The following is a 16,497-nucleotide window of genomic DNA, read 5'->3' on the forward strand; positions in this document are numbered from 1 at the left end:
ACAGACTAGACTGCTGCACCGCTGGTCTTGCCAACTGAAAGCAAATTGCTTCTGGTGGTCCCTACAGACAAGTACTGAGAAGAAGGAGTGTGCTAAATCAAGAGCTGCAGACCAATATCAGATGTACTAATTGGCTCAAGTAAGGGCACCACAGCCACTGCAACGGACTCACTGCTTGATTAAGTTCGTGACAGTCCACTGTCATTCTCCATAATCTATCGATTGCACAGGCAAAACAGGAGAGTTAAAGGAAATGTGGTGGGAACTACCACTCCTGTATGTTTCATGTCCTTGATGGTGGCACTAATTTCTGCACTTCCTCCAGGGATTCAGTATTGGCTTTGGTTTACTATTTTCCCTGGTTGAGACAACTCCAATGGCTTCCATTTGTCCTTTTCAATCATAATAGCCTTCATCCTACAAGTTAGAGAAACAATGTGGGAATTCCACCAACTTTAGTATATCTATCCCAATGATGCATTCTGCAGCTGGGGAAATAACCACAGGATGAGTTCCTGTGGCATCATTCCAGATTTCCAGAACATAGGAAAGTGCTGTGGGTGAGAGTACAAAGTCAGAGTAGGTAAGAACAGCTCCCACTGAGACTAACCCTCAGCAGAGCCTGTTCTCACCACAGACGGCCAGCCCAGAGGCTGAGTGAGGTGTTCGTGTGCCTCTTGGTCCAGCTGACCCCTCTCTGTCTCTCTCTCACTCTCTTGTTGATAGACCTTCCTCATCTCCAATTTCGAATGGCACCATTTCTGTGTTCCTCACACTTGGGAGTAAGTTCTCTCTTCCCCTTGCTGTATAACTCAACTATGGCTGTGCTAGAGTCCACAACTAACTGCTGATGGCTCAGAAAGCCATCACAGCTGAACTGTTCTTGTGTTCCATCTGGAATGACAAGATCCAGCTGAAAGTGGTATGGTAACTGTCTATTGGGAGACCATGATACCTTTTCTCCTCTTTCCCTTTCTCTTTTCTCCCTGCCTTTCTCAGTGCTAACCAAAAAGACATATAATGCAAATATTATTTATAACCTCAAGGTGTAAGCTGTTCTCCCAAAATTATAGACAGTAAGAATTCCTGATATATAAGACTCTCTTATCCACTGGGAATTTCCCCAGAACACACAGTGATTCCAAGCTAGAAACAGATTCCACTTGCGGAAGAACCAGGAGCCTCTAGTTGATCTGTGTTTGGCCTGAGATCTGGACTCCTGGCTCTGTGGCACCTTGCTGGCGACCGCCTTGTATAGCTTCACTTCACTCTTTTACATACAAGTCTGCATATGTCATCATGTGCTTCTGGCAGAGGCATGAAGGTTCTATAATGGGGCTTATCCACAGGACATGCTTTGCCATGTTTCCCTCATTAATGGTAGTTATTTGACAGAGTCTTTGTTTACATCTATGGGTAGTTACTTGGTGATCAGGACTGTGGCTCTCACCTACTGTGGTGGTTAATTTAAGTGCCACCGTCTAGAATTACCTGGAAGAGAGTCTCAATGTGGTCTATATCTGGCTGACCTTTGAGCATGTCTCAGGGGTAGGGGGAGATGACTGTTTCAGTTACATTAACTGATGTGGGAAGACCTAGCACAAAGAAGGCAGCATCACTACTTGGGTTTGGGTCTTGCACTGTATAAGAGAGAAAGTAAGCTCAACAAGCACAAGCAAGCATGCATTCATTTATTGCTTCTGATTTTGACTATGCATGGATACTTCAAGAATCTACTGCATTCTTCCCTGCATGATAGACTGTAACCTGAACTGTGAGCTGAAAGAAAATTCCCCAAGTTGCTTTGGTTAGAGAATTTTATTACAACAACAGGAAAGAAACCTAAAATTGCTACCTAGGATTGGAAGCTGAGCAAGGTGAAATCCAGGTTCTGCTGCAAGGGCTCCTGCAGAAGTCCCTACAGTAAGCAGGAGAGCACAGTTTGTAAGAACAGTGCCAAGTGCCAGCAGACTCTTCTGGTAGTGCCCAGCCCCCATCTCACATGCCTTCTACACAATGAGTCCATCTTCCACCATCCAATCCTGACTGGCTTAGCTCACCTAACACCTCTGCTTGCACCTAATATACAGCAGTTTGACCACAGAGAAGCTTGGTTTGGTCTCCTAAATCTACTCCTTTACTAGCCTTTCTCATGCAACAAGTGGCACCAGCATCCACAACTGTTCCTGGTCAGACTCAAGGTTTTCTTTGTGACCAATCTCCATTTGTCAGTTTTTCTCAGACCTGGTTGAATTTGAGGGCTCCAGGAGCATTTTCAAGTGTATTAATACCTAGAGCCTGGCCCCTCCAATGACTAGAATAGAACCTCTAAGGGCAAGGGGCAAGCACCTCCAAGGATTATTTTTACTGTGTAGCCAGACTTAAGAATTGGTGGCTTAGTCAGGAGTGGTGGTGAATGCCTTTAATCCCAGCACTCAGGAGGCAGAGACAGGCAGATCTCTATGAGGTCTACAAAGAGTTCCAGGACTTATACAGAGAAATCCTGTCAGTCCTGTCTTGAAACAACAACAAAACCAGGAGCTTAAAATAAGCTCCAAATTCATCAGCTTCTGTCCTCTCAGCTTGATCCAAGCTAGTGCCATGTCGTCTCTAAACAGCTGGCTATGCCTTTAGTCTCTCATCCTTCTGCAAGTCCCACCTGAACCTCACTGCCAGCACAATGTCCTTATACTTGTCTCCCCAAGGTTCTGAGAAGCCTACAAGGTCTGGTTCGATCTTGCCTCTGTGGTCCATTTCACCATGTTTTAGTCTCACACACCAAGCTCAGGCCTTTGAACCTTCTTTCTCTTCTGCCTGAATCTGTCTGGAAATCTATCCATGCCCTGGCCTGCAGCTTCAGGCCATTCAGGTCAGCTCCAATGGCATGACTATGGAGAGGCCTTCTTGGATCACCCTGAGCCAGCATGGTGACTTTAAAGCCTGCTACACCCTCCCAGTGCTCTTACAGCACTTAGCAGTTCTAACATTATCAACTCATTAATCATTGGAATGTGAGGTTCCAAAGGGCAGAGGTTCCATCCACCTTATTCTCAGCTTTCCCTGCCACTTGGGAAAGAACTACTTGCCGGGCTGGCATCCAGTCAACACAGCTGTTCATCTACCTAGCAGTGCCCAGCAGGGCCTTGCACTGTTGCTATAGACATCCTTGTCCGGTGATACTCTGGCCTTGTCACTCTTTAGTTAAAAATTCTTACAGCCGGACTTAGTGGCAACACCTTTAATCCCAGAGCTTTTAGGAGGCAGAGGCAGGCAGACCTCGGAGTATGAGGCCAACCTGCTCTGCACAATGAGTTTCAGAGCTACATACTGAGACCCTGTCTCAAAAAGAAAAAAAAAAAGAAATTGGGGCTCTAGACTCTTTCCTCTCTTATGTTTGTTCTTCTATAACCACAGACACTCCAAAGGTCTCCTGGCCTTCCCACCCCAACAATGAGCTGTAGGAAGGAGCTACTGCCTGTTTTCTGAGGGGAAGGGTGGTGTTTGCTCCTCAGCTCTCTACCTCTCAGCACCAACCCTGGACTGACACTTCCTCTGCTTGTCCACAGCAAACTACACTTCCTCTGCCAGGGCTGTCCTCACCTGTCTTTCCAACAGAGGCATCTTGATGGGAGAGCCAGTACTGAATTGTGAGCTGAAGAGAAGAATATAATTTCCTTCACTGTCTCTAATAGCAAGGGTATCACACAAATTCCTGAATAGACCTTTAGTTTGTTTTAACTCCTTTATACCCTTATGTATGAGGCACTTTCAAGAATGTGCAAGCTCTTCCCTTCCTTAGGTGGTGACTGTTCCACTCTCTAGGAGGTAACATCAACACTGGGCCACAGGCTCCAAGCAATTCTATCCGGCCAGGCATTATGTAGCCAGGAAACTTTGGGGATTAACATTTCATCTTCAAGCTGGCCCCTGGGTGCTCTAATTTTCTGAGGCTCAAGAAAGTTTGGGCCACCCCACCCAATGGCTATCTTAAAAAACAGATTCTTGTTACCTGCATGGGTATTTCCTACACAGTACAATGAAAAGTCAGGAGGGCTTGAGATCAGGATATAAGGAATATTCAGTGGCCCTTGCCTTAGTTGATATATTTATCTAAGTCATTCCCTGAATAGAATAATACTTTTACCCACAGATACTTGGATGTGTCTGTTGCAGTGCCAAACAAGCCTGGTCAGCTTTTCAGGAAAAGAGAAATCTTCCCCCCTGATAACAAGGTGTCTCATTATGTAGCCTTGGCTGGCATCTGCCTCCCTGGGGCAAAAGATGTGTGCCACCCCCACCCAACCTTAAAAAAGGATTCTTGTGTAAGCTAAGTGGAGACTAAACCCATCCATGTCCTGAAACTGGATGTCGCATGCTGCAGCATCAAACCCGCCCAGGTCTTCACTATCCTCTGGCTTGCTTTCTGCTCTGAACATCTGGCCCAGTCTCTGAGGTTATCTGATAACATCTTCCAAACAGAGGCTGGGTTTCCCCTTGACACAGCAGGCTTATCACACACTTACAGCAGTGTGTAGACAGTGCCATTCAACCTGCTCCCATTAACTCTGATGTAGGTACTGACCCTTCGTTCCTAAAGCTCCAATGAGACGCAGCTTACTTTTCCACCCAAGCCCTGGTCATCTTTTTTTCACATTCCCAAGTTCAATGGGGAGCATGGTGGCTATGGCCGTACCACGGCCTGAGGGAGAGAATGTGGGTTGGTCAAAATGAGCCCAGACATACTCACGGGGTCCGTCAGCATGGCCCGGCAGTGGGAGGCCAGAGCCAAGAAGGCCAGCAGGTTGAACACAATTCCGTTGATGATACTGTATGCGTAGTCTCGGGATGGAATCAGCATGACAAAGAGGACTACAAACTCTGCATAGAGGACCAGAAACCAGGTGACAATGGCACAGGCGATGCCACAGCCATCGCGGATAAACCACATGGTTCCCGCGGGGCCAGGGAAGGGAGGTGGGGCACACTTCTCTGGCTGGAGGTATTCTGGTTTCCGTTCAATGTCTCGGAAGTGATGAGTGGGGATAAGCATCATAAGCTATTCCGTCCATGCTGGCATCTGAAAGGAGAGAGCAGAAATACGGTGCTATCTTAGCAATAAGGACACTTGACAGTGAACCCTCCCAAAGTGAACCAGGGCGTCTGTGCAATCCCCTCACACAGACACGGCCTTAGCATCTCTTCACTTAAGGCTGCCCTCTCTGTCTTCACCATTCTAAAGCAAGTGTGCCTTCCCTAAATCTCTACATGAAGGTGAGAATGAAGAGACCAGACAGGACTTGCCCAAAAGCAGGCAAGTCAGACATCAGTGCAGCAGCTGGAGGGGGGCCTAGAGTCTAAGTCTCCCTGACTGGGAGACCACTGGGCAAATAGTCCATTAAGTTAAATCTGGGAGAACTGAACTGAAATGGCTTGCTTTCTAGGTCAAGAGGCTCTGAGTTCTGCTCTCTTTGTGAGTGATGGGGCAAAGAGGTATTGGACAGTGTGTTCAAAAGTATTTCCTACCCAAGCCACTATGTCCTCACCTGTGAAGCACTGCCCCTGCCAGGGTTATAGGTACCAGAGCGAGAGGGTTTTGGGGCGGGGCTCATGTTGAACATCCTGCATAGCTCACTGGCTGTGCACAAGTATTCTCTTGGAAAGCATTCATTCTAGTGGAAAAGTGATGGGTAACCAACTTTCTTCCTAACAGTTACAACACTGACCTCTGGAGATACAATAACTATGAACTGGGAATGAATCAGAATAAAGTATAGTGAAATAAGCATGACAATGCCATCAGGAAACCATTACTTTGTATATTAACTTTAATAACAATAAATAATAATTCCAAAAAAAATTGGGTTTTGAGACAAGGTTTCTCTGTGTAGCCCTGACTGTCTTGGAACTCACTTTGTAGACCAGGTTGTTCTTAAACTCACAGAGATCCACCTGGGAACTGAAGGTGTGGGACCACCATGCTTGGTTAAAAATAAAATAAAAATAAAAAGCTTTAAACAAATAAACAACAAAAAGGAGAGAAGTAACTAAGAACCAGTATTGCGCATACATCCACAACAGGCTAAAGGACAGAGACAGACCTCCTCTGTTCATCTTCAGCTGCTAACTTGTTGTGACTCCAACCAGAATTCTCACTGAGAATTTGATGGCTCAGCTCATTCCCAGATATAGAAACCACGGGAAGGCACGTGTAGCACAGTGACTTAGCATTTGGAGAGCAAGTCACTCTACATTTGAAGAAATGGCCATGGGCAACCCCAGCCCATGGTCTTTTGAAAGCTCTGGGTTTTCAATGGCTTTGTTACAATAACCTAAACTCTAATCCTCCTTCTTCCCCATTAGAAGGAAGATATGGTTGGAACAGAGCAGTCATGAAAGTGGGAAGGCTAAACATAGAGTGAAATGTTGCTTAGGCTGATCATGCACAGTCCAAATTAGCATAAGATTCAAGACAGACAGGTAGCTAAGAATGTGCCACAGCCTATCTAACGGAACAGAGTAACAAATTAGAGCACTGTCCTACAGCAGGTACACAGTGCTGGGGAACAAAGTTGCAACAAACACAGAGTAAGTAACTTTCTCTGCTGTGACCCAATGGCTCTTGGTCATCAACCAAAATTTTCTAGCTGAGCAATGCTGTGCTTGCTCTCCAGAGGAAAGTGACAGTTCATTGCTGCCTGAACAACATAAAGGCATTAAAAGATGTAGGTTCACTTTCAGAAGCACTAAGCAGGACAGTGGGAATGTCTGGGAACTGACCTGTGTCTAGCAGATTCTAGAACCTTAAATTCTATTCAACTACAAATCAAATCCAATAAATAGCTAATATCCCACAACAGAAGAGCAACATACTCCAGGGGCGGGCTTTCTCCCATTGAGTAGGTTTGTATGTTTATCACCTGTGCTCCAGCAGTTACACTGAAGCTCACCTCTACAGACTGCCTCTGGTGGTTCTGCCTGCTCAAAGAAAAATGCCCAGCTAAGGTGAGGGCTGTATCAACATGCAAGCCTCCAGTACCTACTCTGAATTGTTACAGAAAAGTTGCTGAACCCAATCACCACCCACTAAGAAACAGATCATCGTGACTCAGCTTCCTCTGTGGTGTAGCTGGTCAGTGACAAACACCCCACTGCCCTGACTGCGCATCCCCCACTCATCTCCTCCATGCCAGTGCTCCAATTATCATATGGGCTATAGTTGTCATAAACGGGAGACCACTAAAAATAAACGCCCAGTGACACAGGTAGTTAACTTCTTCTGCCCTTCAGCAGCTGCTACTCTCAGTTGTATATGTAGCAATGGTGTCAAGGACACTTAACATTTTTTGCACACTGTTTTACTGAGGTATAAGCCCTTCTACACAAGCAAAGTTTCCCAGGCAACTGGGATTTCTTTCTCCCCCTGTCCCCTTTTTTGAAGAGGTTGGGGAATTGAGACACTGTCTTGCTATGTAGCCTTAGCTAGCCTGAAACTCATAGCGATCCAACTGCCTCTGGTTAAAAAGCACTTACCACTATTCCTGGTTAACTGAGACTTATTTCAAAGCAGAAACACCTGTCAACCATTTGGATGATTAAATGGAAATGTCAAAATAAAATTTAAGAGAAAAGAAACAGAGAGATTGAGTGCATACTAGATGGGACTCCTTCTGACTTAGCTCAGTAACCATTAATTTCTTCCAGAACAATTTAGTGAACCCTGGGAACATCAATGCCTTAGGGCTTCAAAGTCGCCACCAACAACCTGAGCAGGCCATTATAATTCCAGCATCTCTTTTGTATGGCTGTCTTCTCTTCTGTAACCAAGGCCACCTCTGGGGTCTACACAGTGCTCTCTGCGTACACTGCAAGCTGGCAAGGATAGTAAAGATCTTATTAGAGGCCTCGGTAAAGGAAGGGTACTCATTAGGGATATAGGGTTTCTTCAGGTAACATGTAGCCCTGTCTCTCACTTGGCAACAAGCAGCCCCTCTCAATGCATGTGCTCACTAGTAAGCAGTGAGCTTTGTAATCCCAGAGCCACCTCTGAGAGGCCTGGTCTGCTTCTTTTCAAGTGAGAAAGCTTAGACCAAGTAGGACCATGAAGTAGGTGGACTAATATTTACTCAAGAAACCGGAATGTTCTATCTGGGACCAAACAGTGTACAGAAGGAGCTATTTTCCAGCCCTTTGCGGGGGCGGACAAGAGCCTGCTTGATGTGGGAAGATCAGGAAAAGACCCACCTGGCAAAACCAGAGGCCAGTGCCATGCTACGGGTAGCTTTCCCACCCATACCCAAGTTTCACGATTATCCCAAGAGTGCAAGCAAGGTTCCCTGGCCTTTCCAGAGTGATGGAAGTAGCTCTCTCTAATAAAGGCTCTCCCTTGAACCAACAATCTGAACTGTGGCAATCCTCCTACTTCTGCCTCAAAGGGACCCTGTAGGCTGGTCTTAGCTACGTTGTGGGTTCTTTTTCCCACTCTTTATCCCTTTCCTCCCCTCCCCTCCCCTCCCTGGTTTTACCCCATCATTAGCAAAGAGAGAAGGAGGGATAGAGGGAATCTCTGAATCTAACTTCTTGTTTCTTCTTTGAGCACAATTTCTAACTGAATCCAACCTTCCTAACAACCAACCACTGACCTATCTCTCCTTGGGCCCTAGCATTTATATACCCTCTGAAAAGTTCCCAAAGTTCCAAATGTCACACAACCACAGAAACTATCTGCAGCTGGCAAAACCATGCCTCTGCAAGAGCATGAGGCAAATCATAGTCAGCTGCTACAGTCCAAAGCAGCCCCATACCCCTGCACATAGGAATTAAAATGAAAACATAACATTTCTGTGTTTTTAAAGAAACCAGAATTCCAGAATTCTCACCAAAGGATCCAATGTGAAAAAAGGTGTCTATGTTCTCTTCAGACTTCCAACAACAAAGGCAGATGAAGACCTTTCTTATTTGGACTGATCTTATAACTCAACAGCAACTCTGCCAAACTCCACCTCCTCTCACTTGTCCTTGCTTCCCCAGAGCCTTGTAGAGCTGAATGCTCAAGCTAAGGGAGGCCCAGGATTATCCCTTTCCCAACACCACACCTTACAGGCCAGCCATGTCTTCAGAGGAGTAGTCTCCTCTAGGGTCCTCTCCTAGCCCCTTTACCCTTCTCCTTGTCTCTCTCTATTCAACTCAACTCATCATGATCTTGAAGGAGCAGGCACTGTGTGCAAAGAACTGTACAGCACCCCTCCCTGCCAACTCCCTTGGGATGTGAGGGCAGGAATGTGGGTACCACCCTGCCTCCTCTCCCATCGGGGAAGACTGGGCTCATTTGTTTTCCTAGGCTGACTTAGAAGCCCCATTTTGTTGAGCTCTGAGACCCAGCTGCATTCGTTATGTGCTCAAATCCAAAGTTTCTGAGTGAAGGAAGGTGTCAAACAGGTGACTAACAAGTAGTGCCACACAGGGTAAGCAGGATGAAAACAGCAACAAAACAAAAATCACAAAACCACATGAGCACAGAGCAAAATGAGCAGATTTGTCCATCCCAGGGTAAGGACTCATGAAGAGTGGAATGTGAGAAGTACAGACAGAGGTGAGGAGGGCCTGGACACTTGGCAGGGGGAGACTAGGCATCTAGGCTATGCACACACAAGACTGTGTTGGGTGGAGAAGGAGGAGTTGTGAGGGACCATGCAATCTTATGGCAATGCCACCTGGGCTGTTGAGAGATAAAGCAGATGAAATCGAGAAGTCCAGAAGCCAAGGAGCTCAGGAGGGCACTTAAAAAGACAACGGACTCTAGCCCTATTTTGTTGATACTAGGTTTTCTGTTTCTCTAAGTGGCTACCAATTCTTCATTGAAGGACTGAGAAAAATGATCTTTTATCTAACCTTAATTATAGCAAACTATACTTTGGGGCTGTTTTATAGCATCAAAAGGAGCTCTCCCACCATATGTTTAGTAATCACTAGGTGAAGCTAATGACTCTCACCTGATGGAAGATACTCAAGGCCCAGAGAGGCTCAGGAACAAAGCCTTTGGCAAGAAGACAGATAGAGGCTTAAAGTGGAGGAAGGCATTTGGGAGCTGCAGCTCCCAGTCTTTAATTGTATGTGTCTGAGTCTGTGTGTAGGTATATGCATGGACATGGACATACCTGAAGAGGTCAGAGGAGGGCATCAGATCTCCTGGAATTGGCATTATAGGAGACGACTGTGAGACTCCTGAAATGGATGCTGGGAAACAAAGTCAGGATCTTTGGAAGAACAGCAAGCACTCTTAATGCTCCAAGCTTGCAAGAGAGAGAAGAGAAGAGAAGAGAAGAGAAGAGAAGAGAAGAGAAGAGAAGAGAAGAGAAGAGAAGAGAAGAGAAGAGACGAGACGAGAGACTGACTGTAAGGAATTAGGTGAAAATGTCCTTAAAGACTTATAAGCCAAAGCCAAAATATTTGAAATTGGTACTTAAGAAACTCAAACTAAACCACCTTCTTCTGGTAGAGACCCATGTATACAGCACAGGATTCACTGTACCTGACAGCAAGCATGTCCTTCTATCACAGGCAGGCAGGCAGGCAGGCAGGCAGGCACAAAGGAACTGAATCAAGTGGAGCCTGCTGCCCAGAGCTCCTGGGGCTTGACTGCTAGCTGCTTCTTGAGGTGTGTTACTCATCTGTTCACAGATGGGAAGCTCCAGGGCTCAGAACAGCTATGTGAAGGAAGGCTCCCCACTGTGACCCACTACTTAGGCTTTGCTTGATTTATGGGCAGAGTCCAGCTACCACGGTTATGGTTGAAGATCACTGGCTGTGTAAGGGGTAAATTCCTATCAGTCTACTTCCTGCCCTAAGAAAAATCTGGTTGCAGTCCTTGCAACCAAAGGCATGACCATCACATAAACGCACAAATTCTCAAAATACACTGTAAGTATGTATGAAATTCTCAATGTATTAATAAAAATTCAATATTTAAGTGAAAAGAACAAAGACCCACATGCTACTATCTTCATCCCAGCCAGTACCCCTGGTCCTTTTCTACTTCATCTGTTCTCAAAGGGCAAGATCCCCTCCCAAAGTCATGAAATACTTCAGATAGGTCTGATTCCGAATCCTTAGAATCCCTTTTAAATCACTGTGTGAAGATTTTGTTTCTAAAACATTACACCCACTCTAGTTCTCCCACTCACAAGTGCATTCCTTAACAGCATGAAAATGGATTTGAGGCAGTCTAAAGTTAACAGTACTAAAAGACAACGATCGTCTAAATATACATGCAATAACAGCTATCATGATTAAACCTTTTAGGTCCCTACAAGTAGAAACTATATAGATGAATCTGTTTCATCCATTTCTGCACATCAGCAAGCTTCAGGAACTCCTAAATGGGAGGCTCTAGGTCAGTCCCAGCAAATCTAGCATCAGGATGGATGCTGTAAGGAGAGGGCCTGGCTGCTATACCCTTTAAACTCACCCTAAACATTTAATTCCTGTTTAAACTAGTTTTTGTCAGAGTTAAGTGACTCTCAGTCCCCGAAGTCACTTAAAATGTCATCTCAAACAGTCTGGCATCTTTACAAAACTTTCTTGAAATATACCTTGAGAATTAACATTAATCTCCACAGTTTAATGAGACTGTTTTTGGTATTCAACTCTTTTAGGCCATTTTAGAATCAATCATCAAAAGCATTTATTCACAAGCTGACTTCGTAGGCGAATGGCCCAGGTCCTAGGAGCTTTAGAAATGAATGGGGCTTGGAGGAAAGTAAGTGGGAGAGGTGCTCAGGGTTAGGTGTTTACCTCTTGCAGAGGCACTGGACTCAGTCCTTAGCACCCATATCAGGCACAGATACATACTTATGCATAAATATAAGCCCATTTCCTGATAAGACTTCAAAATCCAGTAATCAACAATGAATTACTATGTTTGAAACATTTCACTAAAGTAACAGAATGAATCACTACTTTTCCACAAAGGTAAGGGTGTGGCCAGAGCCTGACAGAGCAAATTGGGCAGACAGACCTAGCTATCTTGCCTAATGGGAACTCCACAGTCAGAATCGCTTTCCCCTCTGCCTACCATTGAATAAATAATAAAATAAAAGGAAAAAAGTAAACATCGCATCTGTACCCCAAACCTTGTCTACATTAAAGTTCATCAAAACCCAGAAAATGGTAAGGCACACTTCTTACCCCTGCTTCACACTGACCGTCTTTCCTCTGTCCCTGCCCCTGCCTCTCCTCTGCCCCTGCCCCTCCTCTGCCCCTGCCCCTGCCTCTCCTCTGCCCCTGCCCCTGCCTCTCCTCTGCCTCTGCCCCCTGCCCCCTGCCTCCCTCTGCCCCTGCCTCTCCTTTTGCCCCCTGCCCCTCCTCTGCCCCTGCCTGCCCCTGCCCCCCTCCTCCCCTGCCCCTGCCCCTGCCCCCCCCTGCCCCCTGCCTCCTCCTCTGCATGTTAAAATCAAAGATATGCCACACTACACCCTGCCAAATGTTTCTTTCTAATGAGCTGACCATTACATTTCCAATTTTTGGAAATGGTCAACAGAGCATCATAGAAAGACGTTTCTTTATAACCAGGCCTTCCTGGGCCTCAACACCTGCCTTCACCCAACAACAAAAAGCAAAGCAAAAAAGCAAAATGAAAAACCAATAAAGGATCCCTTCTCCAGAAGCAATTTACACGCCCTCTGAAGCAAAGCCTTTGGAAGCCCACTGTGAGACTAGCTGGCTTCTTTCAAACGTGGGTCAGACTGCTCAGAGCTCAGAGATAGAGCTCAAGGAGTTGTTGGGGTGTCTATGAAATGACCTGAAATGACCAGAGAGAAGGGTAATTCATTCTCTGAGACTGGCCAACAGTACCTGTTGTAATCTGGATTGGCTGCTAGGGCCACTGCCCTGAAGTAACCCTTTATAGACAGTCTGCAATGCAGGGAAAATTTTTTCTATTAACAACAATAATAAGTCACTGATTTAGTTACATAAGAATAGATACCAGTGGGTGAGATAACCTCAGACTAAAAAGCCCTTTGTAAACAAGTATACAATCTCACTTGACAATGAACGTCTTCTGCCTCTCAGGGTACCTTCCAAAAACCTTAATTCATGCTACATGGGAGGTCCAATGAAGGTAAGATCAGGGTAGGACTCTTCCTGATTGTTGTTTACTAACTGGCAGGCACCATGCTGCCTGCCTCATCCTCAAACCTATTCCATCTTGTAGCCACTAAGCTCTCTTTCCTTGAGAGATGAGGAAATGGACACAGAATTCTGGCTAAGTTCACACCTCCAGGGAGCGACAAAGACAGGATCCACTTCCAAAGTTGGTCTTTAACTGATCACCACAACCAGTGACTAAAACAAAAACAGGGGAGGGGCATCAATATTGGCACCAAGGTCCTAGATTACTTACAGTTTGGCCACCTTACCTCACATGGTTATGAAGAGCAGGCTGTATTGAGGGGACTGGTCCCATGTAGCAGTGTTCAAACGTATGGGTTTGAACAAAAGCAGGACCCTGGAGGAACACTGAGCCAACAGCTAGAGCAGCTAGATCCTGCTCTAACTGAGGAGGTGGGCAGGCCATGACACTTTAGCCTAAGACTGAATCCCTATAATCTTCCTGTAGGGCCAGTGTCTGAACACGGCTTGTTTTGAGAAAGCCCACCCATGTTAGGTAAAGCCAAACCAAGCAGAGGTCCCACTTGAGGGTGCTGAGGATGGCACCTGGCCTCACACTGTGCCGTGTGCAGGCATGAAGCTACTGTGACATCACCCAAGTAAAGGCCTGATTTTTGTAAGGACTAAAAGCAGAAGCCAGCAAGAACCAAAAAGAATAAATTTTCAACTGCACTAGCCTTCAAGAGGAGAGTTTGGCTCTCAAGACTCTACTGCTCCTAGCTGGTGTTTGCTGCTCTGTAGGGTCTTCTTTTTTCTACCCTTCTCCACACTTTTTCTACCCTTCCAACCCCTCAACACTAGACAGGAGAGAGATAACGACAGAAAGGAAAGGAGGCAGCGACATTACAGCATTAGACTACTTCCTGCTGATTAGGAGCATCAAGTTCCTCGGGGGCAAGTTTGAGCCTCACTGTCAAGAAGTCTAATTTCTTCTTCTTTCTTCTTTGCATATAACTACTTAACAAACCTGAATCAACAACGACCACCAAAAAAGAAAAATAGCAATCAACCAACAACTTCCCCCACACATAAACACGACGGTCCTGGCATTTGTATACCATCTGAAAAGTGCCAATGTCATACAATCCCAGAAAATATCTGTGGCTGGCAAAACCATATGGCTGCGAGAGCACGAGGCAAATCATGGTCAGGGGCTGTGAACAATCTTAAACAGTTCCATATCCCAAACCTGGGATTAAAACCAAAGCATATAATATTTCTGTGTTTTTTAAAGAAACCAAAATTCCAAAATTTCACTATAGTTCCCTTTATGCCAAGGATGTGCAAGAGAACATAAGAGAACATCTGGGCTTGTTTCAAACTCCTGTAATTCTCCTGCTTCAGCCTCCCCAGTGCTTGGGTTATAAAGAGTGACAAATACGAAGCTAACTGCAAAGGCCCTTACTTTAGGTACTGAAACCCTCTGTTGTCAGGGCCAAATCCAATCTTTCCTTTCTCTTTCTCTCTTTCTGTCTCTGTCTCTCTTTTTCTTCCTTTCTTTTATAACTACAAGCTTAATTCCCCTTCCCATCTGTGATGGTTTGTATATGCTTGGCTCATGGAGTGATACTATCAGGAGGTGTGGCCTTGTTGGAGTAGGTGTGTCACTGTGGGTGTGGGCTTTAAGACCCTCATCTTAGCCTTCAGATGAATACGTAGAACTCTCAACCCTGCCATGCCTGCCTGGATGCTGCCATGTTCCTGCCTTGAGGATAATGGACTGAACCTCTGAATCTATAACGCAGCCCCAATTAAATGATGTCATTTATAAGACTGCCTTGGTCTCGGTGTCTCTTCACGGCAGTAAAAACCTAAGGCACCACCCTTCACTAATAATCAAAAGATACCCACTAGCAATTGTGTCAGATTTTCTCAAGCATTTTTAGTTTTTACAAGTGTAAATAGTGTTATCAAAGTACATCAAATAGGGTTTGAGGTGTAGCTCAGTTGCTAGTGTTTGCTCAGAACTGAAAAGCCCTGGGTTCAGTCCCCAGCACCCAGCATCTGAGAGATTAGGCAGCAGGTTCAGAAGGTCAAGAACATCCTAGGTTACAGAGTGAGTTCCAGGACAGCCTGGGGTACATAAGCCTGCCTCAAACAGGTTGGCAAACAACAACCAAAAACCTGTTAAATATTACAAAATCACAAATGTAAGAAGTCTTTAAAAAAACCAAAGTTAGACTGAATGGAGTGGTGCACTCCTTTAATCTCAGCATCCGGTAGGCAGAAGCAGGTGGATCTCTGTGTTTCAGGCCAACCTGGTCCATAGAGTTCCAGGATAGCCAGGGCTACATGGCTCAAAAAACAAACACTCCAAGTTAAACTGCATTTTAAGCCCCCTTTTTTTTTCAATATACATACATATATATATATATATATGGATTTTTTAAGATAGGGTCTCACTCCTGCCTGACCTGTGAGAGTGAGAGAGAGAGAGACAGAGAGAAAAAGAGAGTGAGTATATGTGTTTACGTACTTACCATGCATGATATGTGTAAAAGTCAAAGGACAACTTGTGGGAGTCATTTTTTTTTCCTACGTGAGTTCTGGAGGTCAAACTCAAAGTTGTCAGATTTGGTTGGAACTTTTACCCACTGAGCTGTCTAGACAATATTTAAATCTTTTGTACGTCCAGAATTGGTATGAGTTTTACAAATTAGCAAGAAAGAAGTGTGGAATAAAGTGGGGCTAAAATGTTCTGGACACAAAGCAAGCGACAACGGGCAGGGCACACTGAAGCCCAGGAGTCTGCACAGATCCTTATCTACCTAACCAACCCGTCTTTCTGGATTCCCTGCTACTGACTTGGCCTGGAAATAAGATCAAATTTGCCAAGGTTTACTACAGCAGGACTGTGGCTAGGGCACTAAACTGTTGTAAGGTAAGAGACTAAACTAACCCAGGGTATTCCCACACCCCTGATCCTGAATGGGAGACAATCAATGTCCTTAGTCATCGAAAAAAATCCAAAGACTTCAAGTATTTGTGAATTCTGAAGGCCACGGGTCTCAGGAGACTACAAAAATATGATTTCCTAACTTCCCTGCAAAGGGCTGGGATGATGAAAGCATCAACATTTGCCTCCAGCTCTCTTGCCTTCGCATCTGACCGCCAGGAGTAACTTGGCTAAGTGACTCAGGAAATTTCCCAAGAGGAAAGCAAACGATTTTCAAAAGTGTAACTAGAGGCTGCATGGTGTCAACCTCCTTTCCCTTCTAGGTCAATACTGAAATATTATCCTCAGTTTAGACTCAGTCTTTGAGCACAGCTCTTAGGGTGGTGTATTGTATACCTGGAAATTGGGATGTGTGACTCATTTTCTCACACAGG

At 45.3% G+C, this 16,497-nt stretch overlaps 1 protein-coding gene across 3 annotated transcripts in view; it reads right to left on the reverse strand.

Moving 5' to 3' along the window:
* Window positions 1-16,497, reverse strand: part of Zdhhc3 (zinc finger DHHC-type palmitoyltransferase 3) — a 44,110-nt gene that overhangs the window by 24,199 nt on the left and 3,414 nt on the right. For 2 of the 3 annotated variants that reach the window (XM_032911275.1, XM_032911276.1), the window contains exon 2: window positions 4,748-5,077. In XM_032911275.1, the coding sequence (XP_032767166.1) occupies window positions 4,748-5,053 (306 nt within the window). In that variant the 5' untranslated portion in view covers window positions 5,054-5,077. Of the gene's footprint in view, window positions 1-4,747; window positions 5,078-16,497 lie in introns of those variants that run through there. The other variant, XM_032911277.1, reaches the window with a different exon arrangement.

This window comes from Rattus rattus, chromosome 8, assembly GCF_011064425.1.
Source record: "Rattus rattus isolate New Zealand chromosome 8, Rrattus_CSIRO_v1, whole genome shotgun sequence".
Lineage (NCBI taxonomy): Eukaryota > Metazoa > Chordata > Mammalia > Rodentia > Muridae > Rattus > Rattus rattus.